Genomic DNA, 26,599 nt, shown 5'->3' with positions numbered 1-26,599 from the left:
GGTGCTGATATATCAATTGAAACGTACACACATACTGTCCCTCCATTTGTTGTTTAATACCATGGATCTCCTGCTGTATGTATGATGCAGTGTGCTAATGTATAATACCATACAACTATTGTGTACTCTGGTATATACTTTCACCTTAGTATTCTGTTTTTAGCTCACCTGAACCGAAGGTTCAAGTGAGCTTTTCTGATCACCCGTTGTCCGTCGTCCGTCCGTCCGTCCGTCCGTCTGTCTGTCTGTCCGTCCGTCTGTAAACTTTTCACATTTTCAACTTCTTCTCAAAAACCACTGGGCCAAATTTAACCAAATTTGGTACAAAGCATCCTTATGGAAAGGGGGTTATAAATTGTAAAAATAAAGGGCACAGCCCTTTTCAAAAGGGAGATAATTGCGAAACAGTAAGTATAGGGTGCATGTCTTTAAAAATCTTCTTCTCAAGAACCACTGCACCAGAAATGCCAATATTTACACAAAAGCTTGTATATATAGTGAAGATTCTAAATTGTAAAAATCGTGACCCTCGGACCAAAACTGGGGCCCCAGGCGGGGTTCAAAGTTTAACATAGAAATACATAGGAAAATGTTTAAAAAATCTTCTTCTCAAGAACCACTGCACCAGAAATGCCAATATTTACACAAAAGCTTGTATATATAGTGAAGATTCTAAATTGTAAAAATCGTGACCCTCGGACCAAAACTGGGGCCCCAGGCGGGGTTCAAAGTTTAACATAGAAATACATATGAAAAATGTTTAAAAATTTTCTTCTCAAAAACCACTTCACCAAAAATGCCAATATTTACACAAAAACTTGTATATATAGTGAAGATTCTAAATTGTAAAAATTGTGACCCTCGGACCAAAACTGGGGCCCCAGGCGGGGTTCAAAGTTTAACATAGAAATACATAGGAAAATGTTTAAAAAATCTTCTTCTCAAGAACCACTGCACCAGAAATGCCAATATTTACACAAAAACTTGTATATATAGTGAAGATTCTAAATTGTAAAAATCGTGACCCTCGGACCAAAACTGGGGCCCCAGGCGGGGTTCAAAGTTTAACATAGAAATACATAGGAAAATGTTTAAAAAATCTTCTTCTCAAGAACCACTGCACCAGAAATGCCAATATTTACACAAAAACTTGTATATATAGTGAAGATTCTAAATTGTAAAAATCGTGACCCTCGGACCAAAACTGGGGCCCCAGGCGGGGTTCAAAGTTTAACATAGATATACCTTAGGAAAATGTTTAAAAAATCTTCTTCTCAAGAACCACTGCACCAGAAATGCCAATATTTACACAAAAGCTTGTATATATAGTGAAGATTCTAAATTGTAAAAATCGTGACCCTCGGACCAAAACTGGGGCCCCAGGCGGGGGTCAAATTTAACATAGATATACCTTAGGAAAATGTTTAAAAAATCTTCTTCTCAAGAACCACTGCACCAGAAATGCCAATATTTACACAAAAGCTTGTATATATAGTGAAGATTCTATATTGTAACAATCGTGACCCTCGGACCAAAACTGGGGCCTCAGGCGGGGTTCAAAGTTTAACATAGATATACCTTAGGAAAATGTTTAAAAAATCTTCTTCTCAAGAACCACTGCACCAGAAATGCCAATATTTACACAAAAGCTTGTATGTATAATGAAGATTCTAAATTGTAGAAATCGTGACCCTCAAATCAAAACTGGGGCCCCAGGCGGGGTTCAAAGTTTAACATAGAACTACATATGAAAAATGTTTAAAAATTTTCTTCTCAAAAACCACTTCACCAAAAATGCCAATACATACACAAACGGTTGTATATATAGTGAAGAAATCGTGACCCCTGAACAAAAAGTGGGGCCCCAGTAGGGGTTTAGATTTTAACTTATATAGGAAAATGTTTTAAAATCTTCTTCTCAAGAACTATAGTGCAACTGTTTGGGATATTACTATGCATACATGTACATCCTTAAATAATGTAGATTCAAACAAGAGGCCCATGGGCCACATCGCTCACCTGAGGAACAATAGTTATGATAAAATCAGCTCAATGAAGTCATAATACAAACTATCTGGACAATGTACAATAATACATGTAGATCCTGTATAAAGAAAATCCATTTTCCCCTGGATATTCTTATGTTTATAATCATTAGTCCCTTTTCTAACAGGATGATTTTATAGTCATATCATATGTTGAGTATTGCAGTTCTCAAAAAGATCCCGAACAATAGTTTATATATGGGATATAAACGTACATCAAACTCTGAACCTTCTTGTGAGGCCAAAAAATTATCCTGGGGCCAAAGTCTTAACAATTATAAAGAATCATCTGGCTGATTAGTTTCTGAGAAGATTTTTAAAGATTTACCCTATATATTCCTTTGTTAAACTTTGACCCCCCCCCCCATTGTGGCCCCACCCTACCCCTGGGGATCATTATTTTCACAACTCTGAATCTACACTACCTGAGGATGCTTTCACACAAGTTTCAGCTTTCCTGGCTGATTAGTTTCTGAGAAGAAGATTTTTAAAGATTTACTCTGTTTATTCCTATGTAAAACATCGACCTCCCATTGTGGCCCAAACCTACCCCCAGGGGTCATGATTTTCACAAATTTGAATCTACACTACCTGAGGATGCTTCCACACAAGTTTCAGTTTTCCTGGCTGGTTTCTGAGAAGAAGATTTTTAAAGATTTACTCTATTTAATGTTAAACTTCGACCCCCCCATTGTGGCCCCAACCTACCCCCAGGGGTTATTATTTTCACAACTTTGAATCTACACTACCTGAGGATGCTTCCACACAAGTTCCAGCTTTGCCGGCGGATTAGTTTCTGAGAAGAAGATTTTTAAAGATTTACTGTATATATTCCTATGTTAAACTTCGACCCCCCATTGTGGCCCCACCCTACCCTCGGGGGTCATGATTTTCACAACTTTGAATTTACACTACCTGAGGATGCATCCACACAAATGTCAGCTTTCCTGGCTGATTAGTTTCTGAGAAGAAGATTTTTAAAGATTTACTGTATATATTTCTATGTAAAACTTTGATCCCCCATTGTGGCCCCACCCTACCCCCGGGGGTCATGATTTTCACAACTTTGAATCTACACTACCTGAGGATGCTTCCACACAAGTCTCAGCTTTCCTGGCCGATTAGTTTCTGAGAAGAAGATTTTTAAAGATTTACTCTATAGATTCATTTGTTAAACTTCGACCCCCCCCCCCCCCCATTGTGGCCCCACCCTCAGGTGAGCTAAAAAGGTTAAGTTTACAATTCAATAAGTTGGTTTCTGGAAGAACAGACTTTGAAAATTTTCGTAATAAATATTGACAATTTTTTTACTTTTTTAATCTTCTGCTTTTAAGATCTGTGTACAAACATAGAATTGTGAGCAAATCTCTGTATCTTGCTTATAATTCGAAGCTTAACACTCAAATATGGTTAGTAAATAGAAATTGTAGGGTAACAATTAAACACAAGAAACATGCACTACATGTATAACAAATAAAGAACACAATTTATTTTTTCGAAATGAATCATATATATACATGTATATATCTACATATTTCCGTCAGCGATATCAAACTCTATTTAAACTGAATAAACTCGAGAAAATGCTGAGCATCTCAACAAAACCCTTTTGTATTAATCTACCATTACGCAAAAGATAATGCCGAATTACCGATAGACTGAATTGTATTTCAGTACCCCTACATCAGATTTTGCTTATTTTGCGCAGGTAAACTGTTAACTGTTTGATTTACCGTAGTCTCTGTTTTATTTGATACGTAAAAATCACGAAATACAGACGATAGTTCCCAGGTAATGAAAACGAAACGAAAATCAGAACAAGCTAACACCAACGTCATGTGTGAAAACTGTCAACGCATTGAAATATTTAGCCTCAATTTACTTCACAAAATCGGCACCAATATAGTTTGCATGTTTCAAAAATTTCCCTTCATACGCGAACGGTTGCATAGCAAGTAAATTCATCATAGTCAGATCGACCCTTTTTCGTATAATGTCATGGCTGCTTTAAACAAAGAACCTCGTTTTAGAAGTATGGAATACGAGTCTTGGTAAAATGGGTATGCAAACCCGGGCCGTGGCAAAATAAAAGCCGGGGCAGATCGGCAATCGTCAATTCCAAATACGCATTATTTTGCAGCAATATTAACAGCGAATACACATATACTGGTCCATCAAATATCCCGAAATTTTAATGAGATTGGCAGATTAATACCTGCCAATCTTTTGTTTTGCTCAGACCAAGTCTTGCCTATCCATTTTACCGTAGGTAATTCTACCGTATGCCGAGCCCGAAGCTATTAAACTGATTGAAACACGCATTTCCTTTATTATTATTTTCGTAATAACTCAGATTTGAATCAGAATTAGCACTTAATTTTTGCAATTTATATTTTCCTTCCCATAAGGATAATTTATGCTAAACTACGTTGAATTGAACTAATTAGTTCTTGAGAAGAAGATTTTTAAAAATGCACCCCCCCCCCCTTTTTCTACAGTTTCAAGGTTTTCTCCGCTTTGAATACAGATCGGACTTTTATTTCTGCAATTTATATTCGCCCTCCCATAAGGATGCTTTGTGCCAAATTTGGTTGAAATTGGATAAGCGGTTTTAGAGAAGAAGTTCAAAATGTAAAAAGTTTACAGACGGACAGACGGACGGACGGACGGACGGACAGACGGACAGACGGACGGACAGACGGACGACGGACAAAATGTGATCAGAATAGCTCACTTGAGCTTTCAGCTCAGGTGAGCTAAAAATTGTAACTCCCGGACAATTGATGGGCACCAAGAGGGGTTCAAAATTTAAACATTTTAAAAAACATAAAGGAAAAGTTTAAAAATTTTCTTCTCAAGAACTACAATGTTTTAGTTTGTGGAATTTCTATGCCTTCGCTCATGTAGATTCCTAATTGGTAAAATCGTGACCCCCGGACCAATACTGGGGCCCCAAGATGGGGTCAAAGTTTATTATAGAAATATAAAGGTAACGTTAAAATATCTTCTTCTCGAGAACTACAATGCCTCAATTTGTGAGATTACTATCATGCATACAACCTTGGATAATGAAGGTTCGACAGTTTTAAAATAGTGACCCCTGGACTAATACTAGGGACCCAAGATGGGTTTAAAGTTAAATGTAGAAGTACCGGTATATATGGAAAATGTTTAAAAATCTTCTTTTCGAGAACTACAATGCATCAGTTTGTCAGATAACTACGTAAGCACCCTCAAATAGTGTAGATTCGAAATTATAAAAGCTGTGACCTCAATCTAATACTGGGGCCCCAAGAGGTGTTCAAAGTTTAGCATAGAAATATAGAGGGAAAATGTTGAAAAATCTTTTTCTAGGGAACTATAATGCTTCAGCTTGTGAGATAACTATGCAAGCATCCTTAAATAATGTAGATTCCAAATAATTAAAACTTTAGCCCTGAACTAATACTGTGGCCCCAAGAGGGGTTCAAAGTTTAACATAGAAAGATATATTGAAAATGTTTTTAAAAAGTTTTTCTCGAGAACTATAATGCTACAGTTTGTGAGATTATTATGCAAGGATCCTCAAATTGTGTAAACTCTAATGTAGTGGAACCAAGAGTTATCTTTCTTGATGTTCTGTACAGTCTGAGAGTTATTTCTCTTGAAGTGGAACTCTGCTACGTTCAGTTTTTCAGGTTGTGTACGTGCGGTCCTACCGCAGTGCTACACATTTTCATTCCTATGTTACTGTTTATGTTGTTCAAGCCAACCATAAACCTCGGACCATAACTGGGTCCCCAGAAAGGGGTTCAATGTTTAAAAGAGAAAAAGCATATGCTACGAAATGTAATGTTACAAGGAACTGCTGTTCAGGTGAGCGATGTGGCCCATGGGCCTCTTGTTTAATCTACTAAGTAAATTAAATTTCTAATAAATCAAAGAAAAACATTGTTTAACAGATACATACTGTTTTATGTAGCTATATATATAGTTAGAGTTGACATGTTGCCAACCAAATGAATTAACCACACACTGTATGTTTCAAATCAAAATCATTTAATAATTCTCTTAAAGCATAAAAATTCATAAAATTTGGATTTAAGAAGATCAAATACAAACTGCACTCTCTGTGCAATATAAACAAATATACTTGTTCCCAATCACAATAAAACATAACATAATAAAAAATAAAACCCTCTTGTAAAATATATGTGTTGTATGAGTTGACTGAGAATTACCTGTTAGACATGAAATAATGCACTTTTGGTTATAAGACTATCACACAACAATTGAAAGATTAAGGCATTACAAGCAGAACACAGCTGTCTCTCTCATTCACACTGATCACACCGAGGACTCCTTCAAATCGTCAGCATACTGTAAAACCTCTTTGGTGAAGTTGGATTGAGTTAAGTACATGTGTCCTGCACGGATGGCAGAATGACGGATCACACTGCCTCCGACATGTTTCACACGGAAGCTTCCCGCCTGCTTGATCCTCTGTCTGTCTTCAGCATCCAGACAGTCCATAAGCAAGGTGTATCTCTGGAAAATAAACGGCCTTGACTGTACAAATTGTAAAACATTTGGAGACAAAAGCAAATTAATACATGTACATGTATACATTGTCAAAAAAAAAATATAGAAGAAATAAATTGATATGTAGTTAACTTTGTTTGAAGAATTTAAATTGTGTTAAACTGGGTTATAAGATGAAACTTGTTTGACTTCATGAAATTTGTTTTGCTTATCATATTATATATAATATGTAAACATTAATATCAACAGCATATGGCCCAAAGATAGATATAATACAAAGATATAATTGTAAGACAAGCATGACATCAAGAAAATTTTTACAAAAGATTTACAGCATACTTACTGAATGACTTTTCCACCTTCCATGCCTCATTCTTAATCTTTTTTCTCTCTTTTTATCCTGTAAAAAACAGCGATCAGATAAAATGGTGAATTTAATTGAACTCATTTGAAGAATTTTAATACTATTTATGCTATAATTGTAAGTTTATATTTATATTGACTAGTAAATAATACAACAAAACAGATGAAGGCTCTTACAAAATGGCTAAATGTACAGCTAGCAGGAATCCACAGCAACAAGGAGAACACAAGAATGGTACCAACAATATTGGTTTTCATAAACTCAACTGAAAAGAAAAATCCAAATTTTATTTAACCTCATATGTTTAATCTTATATGTTACAGAGAGAAATATGGCTTTTATGTGTATACAAACACCAAAGACTATTGTATTGAATTGCAGGATGGAATATTCATTTGAAGTCATGTTTCAAGATGTACATTACTTATAAAATGCTTAAATTGTCTAAAGTGTATTGTACACTCTGCAAGATGACTGAACAAAATGGATATTTGTAAAATCATTTCAATACCGTAGATTCCTAATTAAACGCGAGGAATTAATTTCCGCGTAAAATCGCGAGAAGCAACCCTCGCGGATTTTAAAGTCTCGCTTTTATTTTTAGACAGTTTTGAACTATCGGAAATTATTACAAAAAATTGGTGATCGTGATTTTATATTCTTGCGATTTGATACAAAACAGAGGACTCGCAGAATTAAGTACTCGCGTAAAATAAGGAATTTACAGTACTGTGATTTATAGTCACCCTTTTTATATTGTATCTCTAAATTAATAATACATGTACTTAGAAGTGCACAATGAGTTCCATACAATTTAAAATGCTTTTGAAAACTTCTCTGCAAATTTAAATTTTAAATCAGTCTCATTCAGTTTACATTCTTGTTTAAGATGTTAGACAGAGTTTCCATGACAACTTACCAAACTGATCAACAGTAATGGTATCAATAATGCTGAATAATCTCTGAACAATATGATTCTTTTGTTTCTCACACACACCCTGTTAAATAAAAATCCAATTAAAACAACAAAATCAACAACAAAAAAACATACATCATTTAAACCACATTCAATTTTCCTTCCATAGCCCTTTTGCAATTTCAATTGCCACTTTCCAATGAGTGAAGCAAATCATACAATTATCTTCATATACATGTGTAAGCACTGATGATATACTTAGGGGCATCAAATTTTATTTTGGCAAATCAAACACAAAGCATATAAGCATCTTGCCAGGATCTTTATTGACAGCACAAGTTTGTGTGTTCACAAAGGATTACACAGTTAGGATTTAAGAAATGAAGATAATAATTTTTCTATTGATCGACGTATCAAAGAAAAAATTGACCGGAAAACTTCATCAATGCGCGTAGCGCATTGATGAAAAAGTTTTCCGGTCAATTTTTTCTTTGATACGTCGATCAATAGAAAAATTATTATCTTCATTTCTTATCATTTAATAAAACATTTTCAAATTAAAAAATGTGAAGTGTCATTGATCAAAAATGTAAATAATGTAAATGAAGCGGCGCGTATGAATACAAAACAACAACAGCAACAATATTCAAAATGGATTCGCTTTCAGCTGATGCAGAGCTATTGAGCTGAATTTAATGGATTTAACACAAATAGTGAGTTAAAATCTGAACCGGCTGAATTGAAAACGAAAGGAAAATACATGCGATAGCTTGTGATATTATTCACTGTGCAGAAAAACTCGTAATAAAACTAGTTCTCATGTGAGATCGCTGGAATATGCAACTGGACATAACCATCCAAGGAGAGGCGATCGTGGACGAAAATAGCTGATATGTCGACAAAGAATAGTATGTATAAGCGACTTTTGTAAATGTTGTGGTGACTAGATAGCCAGTGATGTACTTAAATGGTATATCTGCCGCTTGGAATGCGCCGAAGGAGTTGATGCATTGCTGATAGCTTTTCTTTACGACGCTTATTCTGATGACCGATCATGTACGTGTGTAAATTTAAAACTTATCGTTACCAAATTTGAACAGCAGTGTTACCGTGAAAGTGTATAGGCCTATATGTTCGTTATAATATTCCTGGAAAAGGAACAGCCAGCCTCGCTGCAAATGTTGATTGATCTCAAGCAGACGAAATCGTGTGAAGACGCTTAATTTTCTATTTCGTGAATCAAATAATGTGTTTTGTTTATTTTTGAAGGTTTAACTTTCAAGTTTTTATGTTTATAAAGTTGTATTTTGTTTGCTGACAATAAAACAGACACAACTTTACATTTTGTTGACAGTGTTTATCTTGGAAATTCCCGTTCTATAAATAGTGATAGATCAGAACAGTTGAGAAAAGTAGATCCGGCAAAAAATTTTATTGATGCAGGTATCAAAGAAATTTTTCAACCAATCAGAAGCGCCGATATCTCATCAAACGAATAAATATTAAATGATACTCACTTCCACACAAACACCATGAAAACATGGCCTGCCATTGGGAAGTTTCTGGAAAAAGGCAGGGGGTGGGGGCTCGGGCAAGCATTCTGAGGCATTCAATGCTTTACAACAGCGGTAACATGCATATCCACTCTCTACAAGGGCAAAATATGAGCAATATAAGACTTCTGAATGTAAATCTTTCCTGATAATTTCTTTAATATTGCATAATCTTCTTTATATTACAATTATCATTATCATTTCTTAGAAGAAAATTTCAAACAACACAGATGATACTGTGAAGATTTTACATGTACATTATATGTCCTGAAGATTTTAAGATTTGGACCTTTGCCATAAAATGCATGTACATGTATACACCTAAATCTCTGTGCTTTTGAATGAATAACAATCTGACCCTGGTTAATCAAACAAGTTATAGAATGTTCTTAATCTTTAGCCTACCTTTGGAGCAAATACATGGAACTTTGTCAAGGAGCTCACAATAGTTTAGACATACTCCATTCTTACACTTTCCTCTGAAATGCCACATGTAGTTTTATTAGAGGTGAAAAATTTAAAAACAAGGCAAAGTTTTTCATTTAAATAAGAAATGCCTTTCTTTAAAAAACTTCAGGATTAACAAAAACAAAGTAAAGTTATACTAATATAATCAAATTTGATGTAAACTGACCCATCCACACAAGTCGAGTTGTCGTCTTTATTCCCAGCTTCTGGGCAAGTCAAATCTACACCACTGTACCGCAGTTAAGGAATATATTTACAAGGATAGAAGAGGTCTAATCTACATGTACTTTTTTTCATTCTGATATACAAACAGCATTCCTACTGTTTGGTGATTATACACCCTAAATTACATAAGGCTAATACATGTATATAAACCACTACTGTAGATTCCTAATACGAATCTACAGTAGTGGTTTATTAAATTAAACGTGAGGAACTAATATCAGCGTAAAATCGCGAGAAGTAAATCTCGCGAATTTTTCAGTCTCGCTTTTATTTTTCAGACAGATGTAAACTACATGAAACTATTACAAAAATTGGACTTTCAGGATTTCATGTCCTCGCAATTTGATAGAAAACGACTGAATAGAGGAATTAAGTACTTGCAAAAAAATAAGGCATCTACAGTATCAGCTTCTTGAGAAATAAAATGGTAGATTAATTGGTAGTTATTGTCTAATAAATCAGACAAATATCATAGACCCTGGACATGTGGTTCAACCATTCCCTCTTTTATTTTACTATGAAGGATACTTGCACTTAGAAATCCCTTTACACGTGACCAGATTATCAGGCAAGGCATGACAAATAGTATTATTGTCAGCAGTACGGCATTTATTATCACAACACTCATGGTTCATTGGACTACAGATGGCTCCACTCTGTAGTTTACACTGAGATGAACAGCAGTGGTCCCCATTGAATCCGGCATCACATTCTTCATCCGCCTCTATCCGACCATTACCACAGACGGTCAGAGTATTACTCTCTGAAAATTACAACATGCATTCATTTTTTGAATTTCCTTTCTAGCAGTGGTACTTTCAAAATGCACTTGATCATGTTAGATTATTCATGTACAACTTTGAGGATTGGGTTTTCTTACCTGTGAAGCACCCAGGTCCCTTGGATTTTATCACATTATAAATATATCTTCTACTACAGGAAGAAAAAATCTGAAAGAAAAAGGACATAATCAAGTGTGGTGTATACCCAGCGATTTAGAATCAAATTGTTGAAACGGATACTGTATTGTGTACTTACTTGATTATTATGCTCATACCCGCTTACAGAATATGGATACATGAGATATTTTCCTCCTTTCTCTACCCCTGGGGCACAGCCAGGAGTATCTGGATCATGTTCACTCCCCCAGTTGTGACCTATAATCAGGCCACAACATTTTTTGCTTGAACATGTACAAATGATTTCAAACATGGATCATACAACATTGAATTATTTGCTTTCAACATTGTTACATTAATCTAAGACATCTCTTTTTTCCCAATGGTTTTGTTTCCATTCATGAACAATAGCATTGAAATTGTTGACTATATAATGTGACTTACCGAGCTCTGCATCAACATGAAATACAAAGGTAAAAAAAAAATTAAATTGCATGTACAAATGTATGTCATATTAATAACACCATTCTGTTAAATCTACTTAATACAAATATCAATAAAAACATGTATAAACACATGTTTACTTTTAATCAAAAGCAGTACAAAACATTGCAATTTTCTTTTCTTTTATTTCTTTCCAGAATAAAATACAATGCCTAAACAATACATATTGCATATACATCATCTCTAACAGTTAGAATATACTGTTTAGCTACAGTTAAGGCCAACAAATTTGTTTCTATTAGCATTTTTATATTGTACAATGCAAATAAACTCCATGTTGTGTCATAAAGAGTATATACCTCTGGTGTGGAGGACCTCTCCAAGAAAAATATTATAGTAATTATTTTTACTGTTGTAGTATTCTTACCATGAGCAATAACTAATGCTGCTTCAAGGGAGAGAACTCTATCGCCTTCGCTGTTCTGGGCAGAGCTCCAACCAGTGTTAAAAGTTGTCTCATAACCCTGGGACTGGAAAACTGCAGACAAAATTGGAACATTGAAAAAAATCTAACAATGAACATGTTTACAAGACACAAAAGTAAAAGATTTCATCAGACTAACTAAATAAAAGGTTCAAAATATTTGACATATGGGCAAGATTTTACTCATCATAACATTTTAGTGTAATTTATTTCTTTATTCAGCTCAAAGTTCATTTCCAACAATTTATAAGCTCTGAGTAAACTTAGATGTAAGCACACACAAACAGTTTTGCAACTCTTGTCAATAAATCCAATTCAAATTCTATCCTAAGAATACCAAATCAAACTTTGCCATGCAGGTAAAAAAAAAAACAGATTCAAGTTCATTGTTTTCTACTGGTTGAATATAAAGGTAAGATTGTGATCAGTTTATATCACTGTCCTCTTCATTGCTTTAACATTGTAAAGCAAAAATAAAATTTGATTTTGCCTTAATGTTAACTATTAGGACCATTCCTAAATAAATCTACACGGGTTTCATAATCTTTTATTTTTTGTACAAGCTGTTAACTATTTCAATATCTCATAAATTTGTAAGTCACAATTTAATCCTTAAGGTGAAACAAGGATTAATCATTATTATCAATATTTATCAAACCAATCGCTTTCAAACACTAAATATTTCTCTAAATAAACAGTATATTTCAAGTGACATGTGACTCAAAAAAGATATTTTACTTTTTACTATGACAATGGAAATAAGAAATATAAAAAATTTGATTACACTGAATGCTTCACATATTCTTAGTCATTACAAATCAGCTAACAAGTCATTAAAATTCATCTGGAATTACACTTGTACACAAAACTAGTTGTTTCGGACATCGATTTCAGAGTCATGTGATTACGACTGTTGTCTAAAAATAGTTACAGTGGGATTGACGCATTGAGAATAGAATTGGAATTTGATGTGATTTGATATCTGTAGTCTGAAATACACATTCACAGAAAGTATATCTAAATAAATATACAAATTATTTTAGCTTTTAAGGACATCAGATTTCAATGAGAGGCCGTTGCTCATGCTATATGTCATGCTGCAGTACTTACATTCCCCTGCACTTGCGTGACCATGAGGCGGAAGAGAAACTCAATATTTTTGTTTTGGACCAAATAATAATTTATTACTTCTGTTCACAGTAATTTTTAAAAAGTTCATCTTGTCATATAATATTTAAAATATGTGGAAAAAGTGTAAAAATTTGGTATATGGTAAATCAGTGGCGGTAGATTTTTTATGGTTAGTTACAATTTTATTTCACAAGATTAAAATAGCTACTGTTGGTAAAAAAAACCATTTACTAATTTACTAGTACATTTACAAGTACATTTTCAATTATTGCAAATCAAAATTAAGCACTTAGTGGCTATTCAACCAAACCATTCATAATAAACTCCAGTATAAACAAAGATGGCAAAACAGTTTCCATTTTGTGCAATATCTAACAAACAATGTCTGTAAATCGTTAAATAAAAGTTCTGCAATCACCCTTAAAAGCTCATGCATAAAACAAATGAAACATTCAAATGACCACATTACAGGGATTTCCACATTGTCCATTGAAAGAACTTGGGTAGGCATGACATGTTTCAAAAGGAAAAAAAGAAAAGAACTTTTAAACTATTATGGTATTTTTTGCTGCAGTATAAGTAACATATTAAAATATCATAACTTTTCTTGCCTTTCACAAATAAAGTTCATTCATGTCTTACCACAGTTTCCCTACTAAAAGCATAAAAATTTCAGTATAATAATTTTTGGTTGCAAATATTTGCTTTCAGAAACAAGTATGTACAAGAGAAACTGATGATTAAATTTCTGTACCTTTGCCTGGGGAGGGACCAGTGGAGCATATTCCCCCAGGCTGGCTGTTTTCCCTGCCTGCTATATAAGCTAATCCTAGAACCCCACGAGAAAATCTGTGGTAAGTAAACAAGTGGGCCAGGCAGTAGTCTTTAAATGCTGAACCTCGACTGAAGACCTAAAGCAAAGAAGTAGTTATCAACATTAACTCTAAATCATTCTTTCCTTGTTTACAGCTCTTTATTTCCATTGTTCTTATTCTAGATACATGTATAAACACAAAAGAATTTAAAGACATCAGATGGCTTCCAATTTCATCAAATATAAAATATTTCATTCATCTGTTACAAAATGCTAATTGTTTAAAATAACTGGTTTATTTGATATTTTCATCATATCTCTGTTGCTTCTTGTACCTGCAGAAGGTATGTGGTGTTCCACTGCATGTTCGGATTATTAAAATGAACACCTTGGTATGTGTAGTTTTCATGGATTTCCAGCTGAAATGTACAAAATCTATAGCTGTCACAAACACATCTGTACTGACAGTGGTCAAAACTAACGGCAATGTGACCTGGTAAATTAGATTTCTTTCCTCACTCTGTCTGGGCATGAAATGTATGTATGGTAATAAAAGATGACTGTGAAACTATCTACACATAAAAGTTAGAATAATTATACACCTTTATAAAATACATATAATGGTTAGTCTAATTTCTGAACTATATTGTGTTAAAAGACATTAGCATCCTTAAATAGATTTTTGTATTACAATGAATATTTGAAAAGGTTTCTTCCAAAGAGGAAACGTGAATTTGAATAAATATGAGTTATGTAGACTAAATGTACTCCTAAATGTATACACTAGACTGTATAGACTTATTGCACAATGTATACACAAGACTGTATTGACAAATTGTACAATGTATAAACAAGACTGTATTGACAAGTTGTACAATGTATATACTAGACTGTATTGACTAATTGTACAATGTATACACTAGACTATATAGACTTAATGTACAATGTATACACTAGACTGTATAGACTTATTGTACAATGTATACACTAGACTGTATAGACTAATTGTACAATGTATATACTAGACTGTATAGACTAATTGTACAATGTATACACAAGACTGTATTGACAAATTGTACAATGTATACACTAGACTGTATTGACAACTTGTACAATGTATACACTAGACTGTATAGACTTATTGTACAATGTATACACAAGACTGTATAGACTAATTGTACACTGTATACATTACACTGTATAGTCTAATTGTAGAACATTTTCAATAGACAGTATACACTAATTGTTCAATGAATATACTAGACTATATTGACAAATTGTAGTCAAGAATGTTTTCACTAGACTATATAAACTAATTGTACAATGTATAAACTATACTGACTAAATGTACCTTCTATATAAATGACAAAACTGACTAAAAGTACTCCCTTTAGTATAGATAACACTGCATATACTAAATATACACTATTATTTACACTATTTATATCTAAATTAAGTGTACTTCATTATGTATAGAGTATAACAATAAAAATGTAAGCATCTCAAAATCATGGCACTATAAAACATTACACTGGTATACTTTAAAGCAGGCAACATTCTTAAAAGCTTTTCTTTTATACATACCAGTAAATGTACACTAGTCCTAATACTTACTTCTGCAATCTCAAAACCAAGACCCTGTATGTTGGAATTATCATCTGGCCATTTTGTTCCCATAAATATCTGATTTACTCTATTCATTATTCCTATCTAAACAATGAAAAGGAAATAATCATTACTGGTACACAAGTGTAGATATTTAATGAATGCATTAGTCTGGGGGGTTTTTAATTCTTATTACCAATATTCTAAAAAATCATGCACTGAAGAAAGAAATAATTAAGACGTAAAAAAAAATTCAAGATAAGATATTGTTCAAAGATATTTGCTACATGCAATTACAAAACAAGGTTATGTATATCTATTTCATTGTGTTATCATTATATATCAAGAATAAAAGTATTAATTCAAAGAATTGGATTAAAACTGATAAAAAATATTTACAATGTAACGTGCAGTTGTGTGCTTGTTTTTCCCTCCAACGTTTTTATGAAACTCATAATCTGCTACTACAAAAAGGCGACAAACTTTTCTAGGACCTAAGAAATCCTGCTGTCTTTTTAATCTCCGATGCTTATAGTCTGTAAAAAATGCCATAACAGAATAAGACATGATTATTGGTGTTCACTTTTTTTATGTTAAATAAAGCAGGGTAAGTGAAAACCTTATTTACCTGTGTAATAATTTTCTAAAAATATGTTTTCAGGTGTTGATGGGATTTCATCTGCTGCTCTTGACACTTCAGCACCACTTCCACAAAATTTCATCCTGTCACAAAACACTTGTACATATAAATTCCTCAAATGTGTAATGAGTAAGTATAAATTTTACATACTGTGGAATCATTAGATTTTGTGGTGGCTTGATTTTCATGGAATTCTTGGGTACCTCTCATCCACGAATTAACATCCTCCACGAATTAATAAATAAGGGTTATAAAGGCATATTTTCTTTAGTAGGTATAAGATAATACACGAAATTACGTCCCCACTGACCTGTACAATTTAAGCAATTCACAAAAATTGGCCCCATGAATTTAAATGATTCCACAGTAATTATTCCCACAGTAAGGAAGTGTACATACTGTAAGTCAGAATGTGATAATGGGGTGTACATTCACATGGAATTCAGAAAACAATTATGTAACAAGAACATTATTCATGACAAAATCAAACTATCTAAAACAGTCAAACAATCCTACTTTCAAAAATATTAAATAATACATGTACAGCATTCACTTAATTTTTAAAATTCATATATAACATAACCAATTTAGTATGATGATTACAATCAAATTCAAATGATATAACAGATTTTGTATGAATATTACAATCAATTCAGTGGTACATTGTATTTTCAAAAAGAAAATAAAGAGGTATCAATTGACATTATAACTATCTATTTTTATATGAAAAGATTCCTTTACCTATATCCTAAGGCTTTATCTTGGGGATCAGATATCAGATCAGACTTCTTGTAGATTATCATGCTGCCATTCTGTCCTTGAGTCAAACTTCTTAGAAATCTCCAAGAAGGCTGTAAAACATTAAAATATATATACAAATTTCTGACAATACATGTAAATGTCATGATTTACTTGTATACCTGTTGTGATCTATACCTTATCGCTGTAGACAAAATTTAACAACCTTTCCCCCAAATTTTTTTTTTGAAGAAAAAGATTAAGTTTTAGCTATCACATTATATCATGAAACATTAAACCCTAAATACAAAAATAAAGTGTTTAAGCACCATTGATAAGGGGTGAGGCCAGAGCAATTAAAATGTCATGGAAGGCATCTGTACAATGCAAACTAAGATGATTTTGGAAAGATTTACCAAGTAAAGACTCTAGCTGCCATCATGCAGCGAATATCAGTCTATTTAACTTACCTTAACTTACACTTACCTCGATCACAATGATATCATCTGCTGTAGTAATACTTGCTGATAACACACCATCTTCCCAATGAGCCTCTACATGAGAACTGTCATCATCTTCAAACACAGAATAAATAGTTACTGGTTGATTTTTGTTGATTCATTTTTATAAGTACTTGTAATATATCCAGTAATTGATTTATAGATGGTATTACCCAAATTGAGAGTACACCTATTGTTTTTTAAGTAGATACATGTACATGTAATAAATACCTTAAATGTCACATACATGAAGAGTAATGAATTATACAATATACATGTATTTGCATAAATGCTTCAGTTTTCATATCATACCTAACTGTAATGCATCTGTGCTAAACACCAATAATGCATGATATGTAACTATAACTAGCATGGATAATTAGAATCTAATAGATTCTTACCACAAAACCACATGAATAAATGCAGATGTAGATGACCAAAAAATCTTTTGCTACATGATAGCTCTCTAAATATTTTATCAGTTATCTCAACTATGCCAAATTTAAACACCAAGATACATTACAAAACTACCATTATTTGTAACTGACATTACCTGACAAATACCCTTGAAGAAATTCTGAGTTTGGAATGAAAAATTCTCTCTTCTGTTTATTGTTGAGTGTCCTTGCTTTAAAATCACGAGGTAAGATGTTGGATTGCTTGAGAACTAAATGAAATTTTCTGAAAAGAAAATGAGATCAACTCTTGATTATTGATTTAATAACATAAAAAATACTCACTCACATGTGTTTTCCTCAGTTTTATTCACATGAGTGACAGCAAAAAATTTGGAACGTCTGAGCTGGTGGCTAGAGGTCATTGAGCAATAAGCATTCTAAGTGTGGAATTGTTGCACCATGACTTTAACTGATACCTTTCAAATGCTTTGAACCAGAATTGGTGCAGATGTGAAGCAGGGTTTGGATCAGCTCCTCGCCTAGTCCGACGCTCAATGTCTGACATACGCAGAAACTCATAATACTGCAACTTGCTGGATACATTCCCTGTTGATATTTTACATGATATATTAGTCTTTACCTTTAGAGAAGTGTCTTAATAAGGCAATGTCTTTATTCTTAAATGTATTAACTGTCCAAAGTGTCTTACGTTGCAAATAATAGGCTTCATCTTTACTTCGTCTATGATCAAATTTATCAAGGAAAAAAGGGCAACATTTTTCTTCCTAACTTTCAATAACTGGAAATAATGTTTGTAAGGAAGTCAAAACAGATTGCACTCATGCAGTCAATACGATGCATACAACCATAAATGGCATGCTAGCTAGCAGTCATGGAGAAGTTGGGGAAGTTCAAAGTCTTATAAACTTCATTGTTTTTAACAAGTGGATTTTAAGTCAATTAAGGAAATAGGGATCGATGAAAAACTTGGACCGATGAGAATATGATCCAGACACTTTTCAAACAAGTTACACTATATATAAATTAAAACTTACAAGTATAATTATACCATACAATTTGACAGTTTGAAATATATCTTAAATTAAGATATGTTAAATTATTGATTTACAGTTGTCATCACTTTTTAAACATCAAATGTAATAAATAAATAGCATATGACAGCAAAAATTTCCCACGTCTAGTTAAAATGCACTGTTATAAAATAATTGGTCATGCCTGGACACTTGGCCCATTATAGTGATTTTATCGAATGGAGTGCATATTTTGAGTTTGAATATGGCATGTATAATACTCACCGTTTGTGACGTTAACCAAAGTTACTACCATCACCAAACAGAACACGACACTCCTCATTCTTAGTCATTTGTTGTGGTTTAATGTATTTCCAACTCATTAAATTTTTTGCCAAAATTGTAAATGAAGAACCTATAATGATATTTTTACGGATTTTTACGGATTGTTTTTCCAGGTTTAAATGTAATATATTTTAATCTTCTTTATTTCTTATGTCTTCCCACCTAATGAAAGTCTTTTAATATTAAGATGATTTTCATCCGTAATCAAATATATGTATATTTTAAAATTAAATTTTCCATTCAACCTCATTTAAACGGATTACAAACCTATATGTTCCGACTTTTACATTCTACTTTCAGTTTATTTATAGGTAAGACAGCTGAGAAGTTTTTACTTTTCACAGATTAGAATCAATAGAATGTAGCCATACTATTACTGTATTTATTTAATGAGTTTTTTTGGTACCTAATTGTATCTGTGAGTTTTATTATTCACAACTCAACTCAATGCATGTAGACTAAAAGCTAGAGAAGAGACAATGCAATGTTTTAGTTTTATCCATATCTGACAAAACGTTAACAGGTTGGGTACTATCGGTCTATGCCTAATCTCGAGATAAAAAAATCGACTGACGTCTCTTCCGAAGATAGCCCAATTCCCCAAAATAGGTCATAATAGTCCATTTAATTGGGATATTATGGTAAATTCTGAATGAATTGGCTATAAGTTTTCAATGCAAATATTAGAAAATTATGTGTGCTGCAAAATTATTGTAAATCTGCACTGAAATACTTAAAAAGAAACATTATTTTAGTAAACAAGTATTTTGTAACCATACTGTTTAGCCTATTGATTTCTATGTAACTTAATAGATCCATAACTTCTAGGGGAACCATCTCTGTTTTTCATGTACTTTAGGTTTACAGAAAAACAAGCTTTAAAAAAACTGTTGAATTTATATGTAAATGTATATTGATGCAATTTTACAACAATTTACCAAACAAAATTTTCCACTTTTTGTACTGTAACTTTATATCGCATTTGGGTATATAATGTGAACCCAAAAGGGCATTTGTAACCCATTTGTGCAATTGTTCCCAACCTGGTTAATGTATTACTAATGTACTCAATGAAATGCAACTCTCTGCTCCTTTTTTTGAAATGAGCTTCATTTGTATGAACAAAATCTGGGCCATTTATTTTATTCAAGAACATTGGAAGATAATTTAATGTTCATATTAATTAATGTTTAGGAAATAAGATCTATTGGATTATAATGTATTTGTTCTGTTTAAAGTTATTAATCAGATTCAAGATGGCTTCATTTGAATCCAAGGCTGTAAAACAGAGTATCACTCCACAGGAAGTACAGAAGTTTTCATTGCAGAGATTAGAAATATCAGTGAAAAAATTTATCAAGGTCATAACAATAGACATAGATAGGCTACAGCAACACAGACTCAATGTGGAAAAGGTACAGTGCAACCTTTTTTTATACAATATTTAATTCAGAAATAGTTTAACTTGATTTTGAAAAGGGGTAAGTATTTATATGTTGGTTTCTTGGGAAAAAGACAAACTTAATGAATATGTTACAATGCTCAGGGATGTCTCTAAAAATTGAAGTAGAAGGAGGAAATGAAAAAGTAGAAGGGGGGTCTGGGGTCTTGCTTATAGCTACATTGTGTTTGAAATGCAAAAATAGCCGGGTAATTAAGGCATTATAGGCGGGGGAATTCCCCGCCTCCTGGGTCTTAGAGACAACCCTGCAATGCTTGTGTTGAAATTAATTTCTTTTTTAATGCAAAGCAAGAAATTTGGTACACTAGATTATATCATGCATGAATATGCAAAATTCATATGCATTACCCCAATCCCCTTCTAAAGAATCTTTCATATTTTGTGCAAATTTCAGTTTAACAGAATCAGTGATTGGAATGCTCTTCACAGAGAGAACATTAATGCAACAAGAACAGTTCAACAAATCAAGGCAAATATAAAGGAAATTAAGAAGTTACGAAACCAGGTCTTGGAGGAAGATATTGATAAATTTGATGACAGAACTGAACCAATGGTGCAGCAGGCAATTCAGACTCTTCAAGACTTTGTGAACTTAAACACAGAGTTATCTCAGACTTGTGGTAATCTTGCAATATTTCATTGTTTTAATTTAAGCATTCACTGTGTATCAGATTATTTTTTGCATGCCATGTGTCACAAATTTGCAAAAACTTTATTTATATTTTCGCAAGTCATTTTTGCACTTTGATAAGTTTGTATAGCCTACAATAATAGACATAGCCTCTAGGTATTGCATTTTTAGCAGCGCTAAAGTGATCACTAAAAAATAAAAAATTGTTTCATCACAAAAATTTTTTTTTAAAATCACATATTAAACAGTTTTGTTTTTATTCCATGTGTAAAATTATTCCAAAGAACGTGATGTCGACTTCATGGTATTTTTATTTAAACATGTCTCGGTTACTGATCACGGATGCACTGTGACATACTTATACGGCTCCTGCTAATTAAGCTGAGCATGATCGACTCATAAAAGACAGGGGAAAAGTAACATCAAGTATACAGGTCAACAATTAATATAAAAAAAACTTGAAAATGCACATAAAACAATAGATTGCGTGTACTGAATCTAAGATAATGAAAGGAATACTACATGTCAGCCAACAGTTTAAGGTGTGCAACCAGGTGTAACAAAAATGAAGGGATTATATACCCATGTGCTGGTGCCTATTTATGAGATGTGTTCAGTATTAAAAAATTTAATTGTGCTTCATATTGTATACCTCTTCCTTTTTTTATCGTGACCAAGATGACAGTGAAGTGTTCTTGGAAAGACACAGAACTCTGAGTGAAAATGAGCTTGACATCTCAGGAATGGAACAATTACATCAGATACCAGATAACTCACAGGCAGAAGAATCCTGGGAAAATTTACATGAAGTAGGTACATGTTTGTTATATACTACATGTAGCACCTTCCATGTGGTTTTACGTTTCACCCCAAAAAAGAGATTTCCATCTATAGTGAGTTTTAGTATACACAGATAGTTGCAAATTAATAACCAAAAAGCCAAATCTTTAGCTTTTTTGGGGAACTAAATCATATTTTCAAAAAAGATACTTGAAAAAAGATCCATCAACTATAATGTATTCAATTTGATGTGTTGAACTGTTTTGAAAAAAAATATATTTAATTTCTTCTTGCAGAGCTTAACTGAGCTAAATTCCATGGTACATGAATTTTCAAGTGCTGTTAAGGTAAGCATCATGAGTTTATTGAGCTTCAATTATGACAAATTACATTTTAACAAAGGACTATGTGCGGTATGGTCCAATATCTGCCCCCGATTTCAACCAATTTTTAAATAGTATCGTATAGAAATGAAATCTTCACAAATCGTTGTAAAGATGCCTATAACTTTAATCTTGATTTTAGTCATCATTGCTCACTCGCTGTTTATCTATGACGTCACTTAAATGACCTAATTCCCGCAAATTTGCAAACAAAGGAAGATATTCTCATTTTTGCTCTATATTTTGCATTCGGAAGTATAGAGCGCAGGTCTGATCAAGTGCGATTTTAACATATGTTTTTCTTCAGATAGTTATACATATTATACTAAAAAATGGTATTTGAGCAAGCCTGCGCTCGATGTTTCCCAGTCGAAAAACCATCGGAAAACACCCATATTTTGCTACAAAACATCAATTTATCAAAACAATGCAATATTCATGACGTCATTTCTACATTATGACGTCACTGTGGTGATAACCTTTTACACCTTTATTTCCAATATGATTTTAACTATCTTTCACCTTATTTTAAAGCTCTTTCTAAACTTTAATTTTGGGGGGCAAAAATTGCATAAAACCGCACTTAGTCCTTTGCAAAGCAATTTTAATGTGTACATATAATTATAATCAACAAAATGCATTAAACAAAATATTATAATTCAACTACTGTAAAACATGATTTAAGCAAATATACTTATAATGATTTCATGCTTACAGCAAAGATCAGTTTCATTAATTTCATACCAGTTTTTTGATATATAATAAACTTATAAGAAATGGAACATGAATTATGCTTATAATGAATTCAAATCATTTTACCTGGCACTTCGATATAAGAATGTTTTACTATACATAAAAACAAATGCTATTTTCAGACTCAACAAGAAACCATTGATAGAATTGAAGACAACATTGATAAGGCACACAGTGAGGTTCAAAAGGGGGCATTTGAATTGGGAAAGGTATGCAATGTTGTAAAAGGTGTTCAATTAATGCTAACGTTTTTCATAAAAAAATCCCAAAACACTCTCTTTGATGAAGACATTTTTATATGGATTTTGACATAAACAAATAAGGCCAACAAATATAAATGTATTGGTTCTTAGGTAATGCAGCATTGCTGTTTCATTTTATTGCCATATGGAAAAGGGGAAAAACTCAATTTTCAGACAAAATATGGAAATTGGGTTATCTTCCTTTACAAATCTTGCAACAGAGAAAAAGTAAGATACCTGTCCGCCTCATTATATTTTGAAATGTTTTGGCTAAGAACCAGTACATTAACTTTTTGGTTGATTACTGTTACCAGTGCTAATCATTTTGGAAATGAAAGTTTGTAAGGTGATAATTAAAGTACAAGCATTGTACATCTTAAAAAATTGTGAACTCTTCAAATGGATTTAAGATATGTGCTAAAATCAAGATTATATTTTGCTATTGTTGAATTATAAAAAAAAAATTAGCATCTTTTGTTGAAGTATTCAATGTCTTTTAAAATAGCAGTGGAGAAAGTTTGGTTTGATTTGCCATTTCAATTTATTTATGTTATTTTCCTCTGCCGTTAAAAATGCATATGCTCGAATTATTTCTTTATAAAGTGATTCATATATTGTAGGCTTCCAAGTTCAAGACCGCCGTCTTCCCGATAGCAGGTGCTGTGATTGGAACAGTGGTAGCAGGACCTGTCGGATTGTTTGCTGGGGCCAAAATTGGGGCTGCGTTGGGGTTGGGTATTGGCGGAACAGCAGGTAGTTTGTTATTAACTTTTCAGAGTACTTTTGCCCAAAAATTAATTTTTTGGTTCTCAGGCCAAAAAGTTATTAAAAATTTTAATTAAAAGTGTCGTTAATAATTTATTCCATATTATTTGCAAAGGGGAATAACTAACTTCATATATTTGCAAAGAGGAATAACTCAATTTTTATATTTTAACTAAAATTGAAAATTGAGTTATTCCCCTTTTCAATATGGCAATGAAATTATTAATCATTGAAGCAGCGTTTGACTTAATGTGACAGTGCCTGTAAACCAGTACATTTATTTTTTTTTCACATTTGTTGAATTAACTTCATTTCTGTTAAGTGATATTGACTTTTTTACACTTTGTAGTGTAAACAACATGTTCTATATGTCAGTGAATGAATTGTTTTTTTCCACAGGATTTTTTGGAGGTAAATACCTGAAGAACAGACAAAACAAGGTGACAGAAGTAGAAATGAGAAATCTTAGTGTTAAAAAATCTTCTTCACTCCCAGATCTACAAGCAGCATCACAGTCAACACAGAAAAAAGAGTCTTGGTTTTCTTTGAGATGATGTAGTCTGATTGTACAGATTTGGCTTTTGAATGAACAGTTCATGAGCTATCATAAGGATTATTAACAGCTGTTGCCTGTTTTACCATCTTAACTTACCCATTATTTAAACCTACCAATCCATGTACCTGTATCATGTCTGGTCGCGATGATTACCAAAACATAAGTTGTGTATGAGGTGTCATGCGAGTTTGAAATGAACATTAGCTCTAAAAGGGATATGGCAGCCAACATTTTTTAGATCTCTCAAATCCATCAGAATTTCTATACATAAAATTGTTCGTACAGAACCTGAAAATACTTCAAATAAAATGTTTTAATGTAAACAAAAAGACTGGTAAATGATACACTTATATTTTGCAAGACAAGTGATATTAATTTTTACCAAATAAAAAAAGCTGTTTGAATTAATAAAGGGAAAGGAAAAGTAGTGCATGTACATATGTATACTAAAACATTTCAGAATTTGCACAAGTTAACTTTGTTGTTATAATTAAAATATAATTACTGCTGTATTGTGGAGTGATATTTTAAAGGAATTTCTTTCTTATTCTTGATTTTAAAGTCATAACACCATTTTCTTATTGTGATTTTGATAATTTGCACAGTTAATATTGTTTATCATCTAACAGAGATTATCATTTCTGTGTTTCATCCATTCAATTTACTATTAAGATTGCGGTAATCTGGTTTACCACGAGAGTAAAAAATGAAATACTACTATCTCAACAATAATTCTTGTGACTGTACATGTATTATTCGATGAACTTTTTATGTAACTGTTAATGCTATTTATTGTATACATTGTGAAAATAGATGAAAAATTAATTGCATAGTTTATCAATTTGTTGCATGTAATCAAGTACAGTTTCCTTCTGTTTTGACAGTGGTTAAAAAGTCTGCGAAAAGGTGCCTTTTTAATATTACAGTGGGGCCTCGGATATCCGGACGCCAGATAACCGGACGCTTCAGTTTACGGACGATTTTATTTGGGAACAGATATTTTATACGTTATTTTGTCTCATTTATCCGGAATTTCGTGTTCCGGATCCGGACGGTCTGTTTTTACCACAAAACACTGATTTACTACTAATCTTGCTTCATTTAACCGGACGGTAAAATTTGATAATACCCTACTCAGTACAAAAGATTACCCCTGTCAATTAAGTTTCACACCTTTTTTACGTTCTAGACCCTCATGAGTAGCTTGTATAAATACACTGACTTCCCAAATCACTTTCAAAAATTGGAAAATTGCGAACAACAGTGTATCACACACATATCACACGTGGACACAAAGAATTTAGCTAGATTCGGTTATCATTATTGTCCGGTTAATATTTAATGACAAAATAATAAAATAAAGCAGAGTTCTTTATCTCTTAAAAACGTTCATATCAACAGACAACTCTAGCATGTGTTGCTATATGGTATGAAAGGCAAAAAACCTAGTATCAACACTGGGAGCCATTGTATACAAATACATTATCATTTATGACAACAATAGACACATTTCAGATATCCGGACGCATCACCTATCCGGACGATTGAACTTGGGAACGAAAGCCTCCGGATAACTGAGGCTCCACTGTACAAAATATTCATAACTCTTGCAAATGCTCATTAACACGGAGGTTAATTTGGCTACCAGAAAGTTCAGAATTAAGGAAAACGAATGTTGTGAAAAATATACCTTCCAAATATAAAGAATAATTGAAATCATTTCACTTTTAGTAGCTGAGTTAAGAGAAAAACTTTAATATAAAATGAAAAGACACTAGAGTAAATAAGTTTTAATTGAAATTCTGAATAAACACAGTTTATGTATTGTAAAGTACTTTTCAACAAAATACTTATAAGTCATTTTAGCAATAAACATTTTAGAAAAAATAATGTCAAAGTAACAAAG

General features: G+C 32.7%; 2 protein-coding genes across 2 annotated transcripts; one reads left to right on the top strand and one right to left on the bottom strand.

The window, feature by feature from the left end:
- Window positions 1-6,066: 6,066 nt before the first annotated feature.
- LOC105338334 (ADAM 17-like protease) lies at window positions 6,067-19,197 on the bottom strand. Its single transcript, XM_011443394.4, has 22 exons — window positions 19,062-19,197; window positions 18,222-18,351; window positions 17,901-18,028; window positions 17,334-17,422; window positions 16,851-16,960; window positions 16,098-16,192; window positions 15,869-16,005; window positions 15,479-15,574; window positions 14,200-14,283; window positions 13,805-13,961; window positions 11,863-11,973; window positions 11,436-11,441; window positions 11,131-11,249; window positions 10,973-11,042; window positions 10,621-10,855; window positions 10,034-10,096; window positions 9,805-9,878; window positions 9,364-9,494; window positions 7,850-7,928; window positions 7,107-7,195; window positions 6,910-6,966; window positions 6,067-6,572 (listed from the first exon to the last, which is right to left on the bottom strand). The coding sequence occupies exons 1-22, from the start codon at window positions 19,117-19,119 to the stop codon at window positions 6,372-6,374; spliced, it is 2,319 nt and encodes a 772-aa protein (XP_011441696.3). The 5' UTR covers window positions 19,120-19,197; the 3' UTR covers window positions 6,067-6,371.
- Window positions 19,198-19,401: 204 nt separating this feature from the next.
- Window positions 19,402-24,840, top strand: LOC105338335 (syntaxin-17). The gene is made up of 8 exons (XM_011443395.4): window positions 19,402-19,432; window positions 20,360-20,536; window positions 20,978-21,203; window positions 21,893-22,023; window positions 22,291-22,341; window positions 23,253-23,339; window positions 23,993-24,125; window positions 24,537-24,840. Exons 2-8 carry the CDS (start codon window positions 20,378-20,380, stop codon window positions 24,689-24,691), a joined length of 942 nt encoding a protein of 313 aa, XP_011441697.3. The 5' UTR covers window positions 19,402-19,432; window positions 20,360-20,377; the 3' UTR covers window positions 24,692-24,840.
- Window positions 24,841-26,599: the final 1,759 nt, after the last annotated feature.

Source organism: Magallana gigas, chromosome 2 (assembly GCF_963853765.1).
Source record: "Magallana gigas chromosome 2, xbMagGiga1.1, whole genome shotgun sequence".
In the NCBI taxonomy this organism is placed as follows: domain Eukaryota; kingdom Metazoa; phylum Mollusca; class Bivalvia; order Ostreida; family Ostreidae; genus Magallana; species Magallana gigas.
Note: the sequence above shows the minus strand (reverse complement) of the source record. Positions and strands in the feature narration are given on the sequence as shown.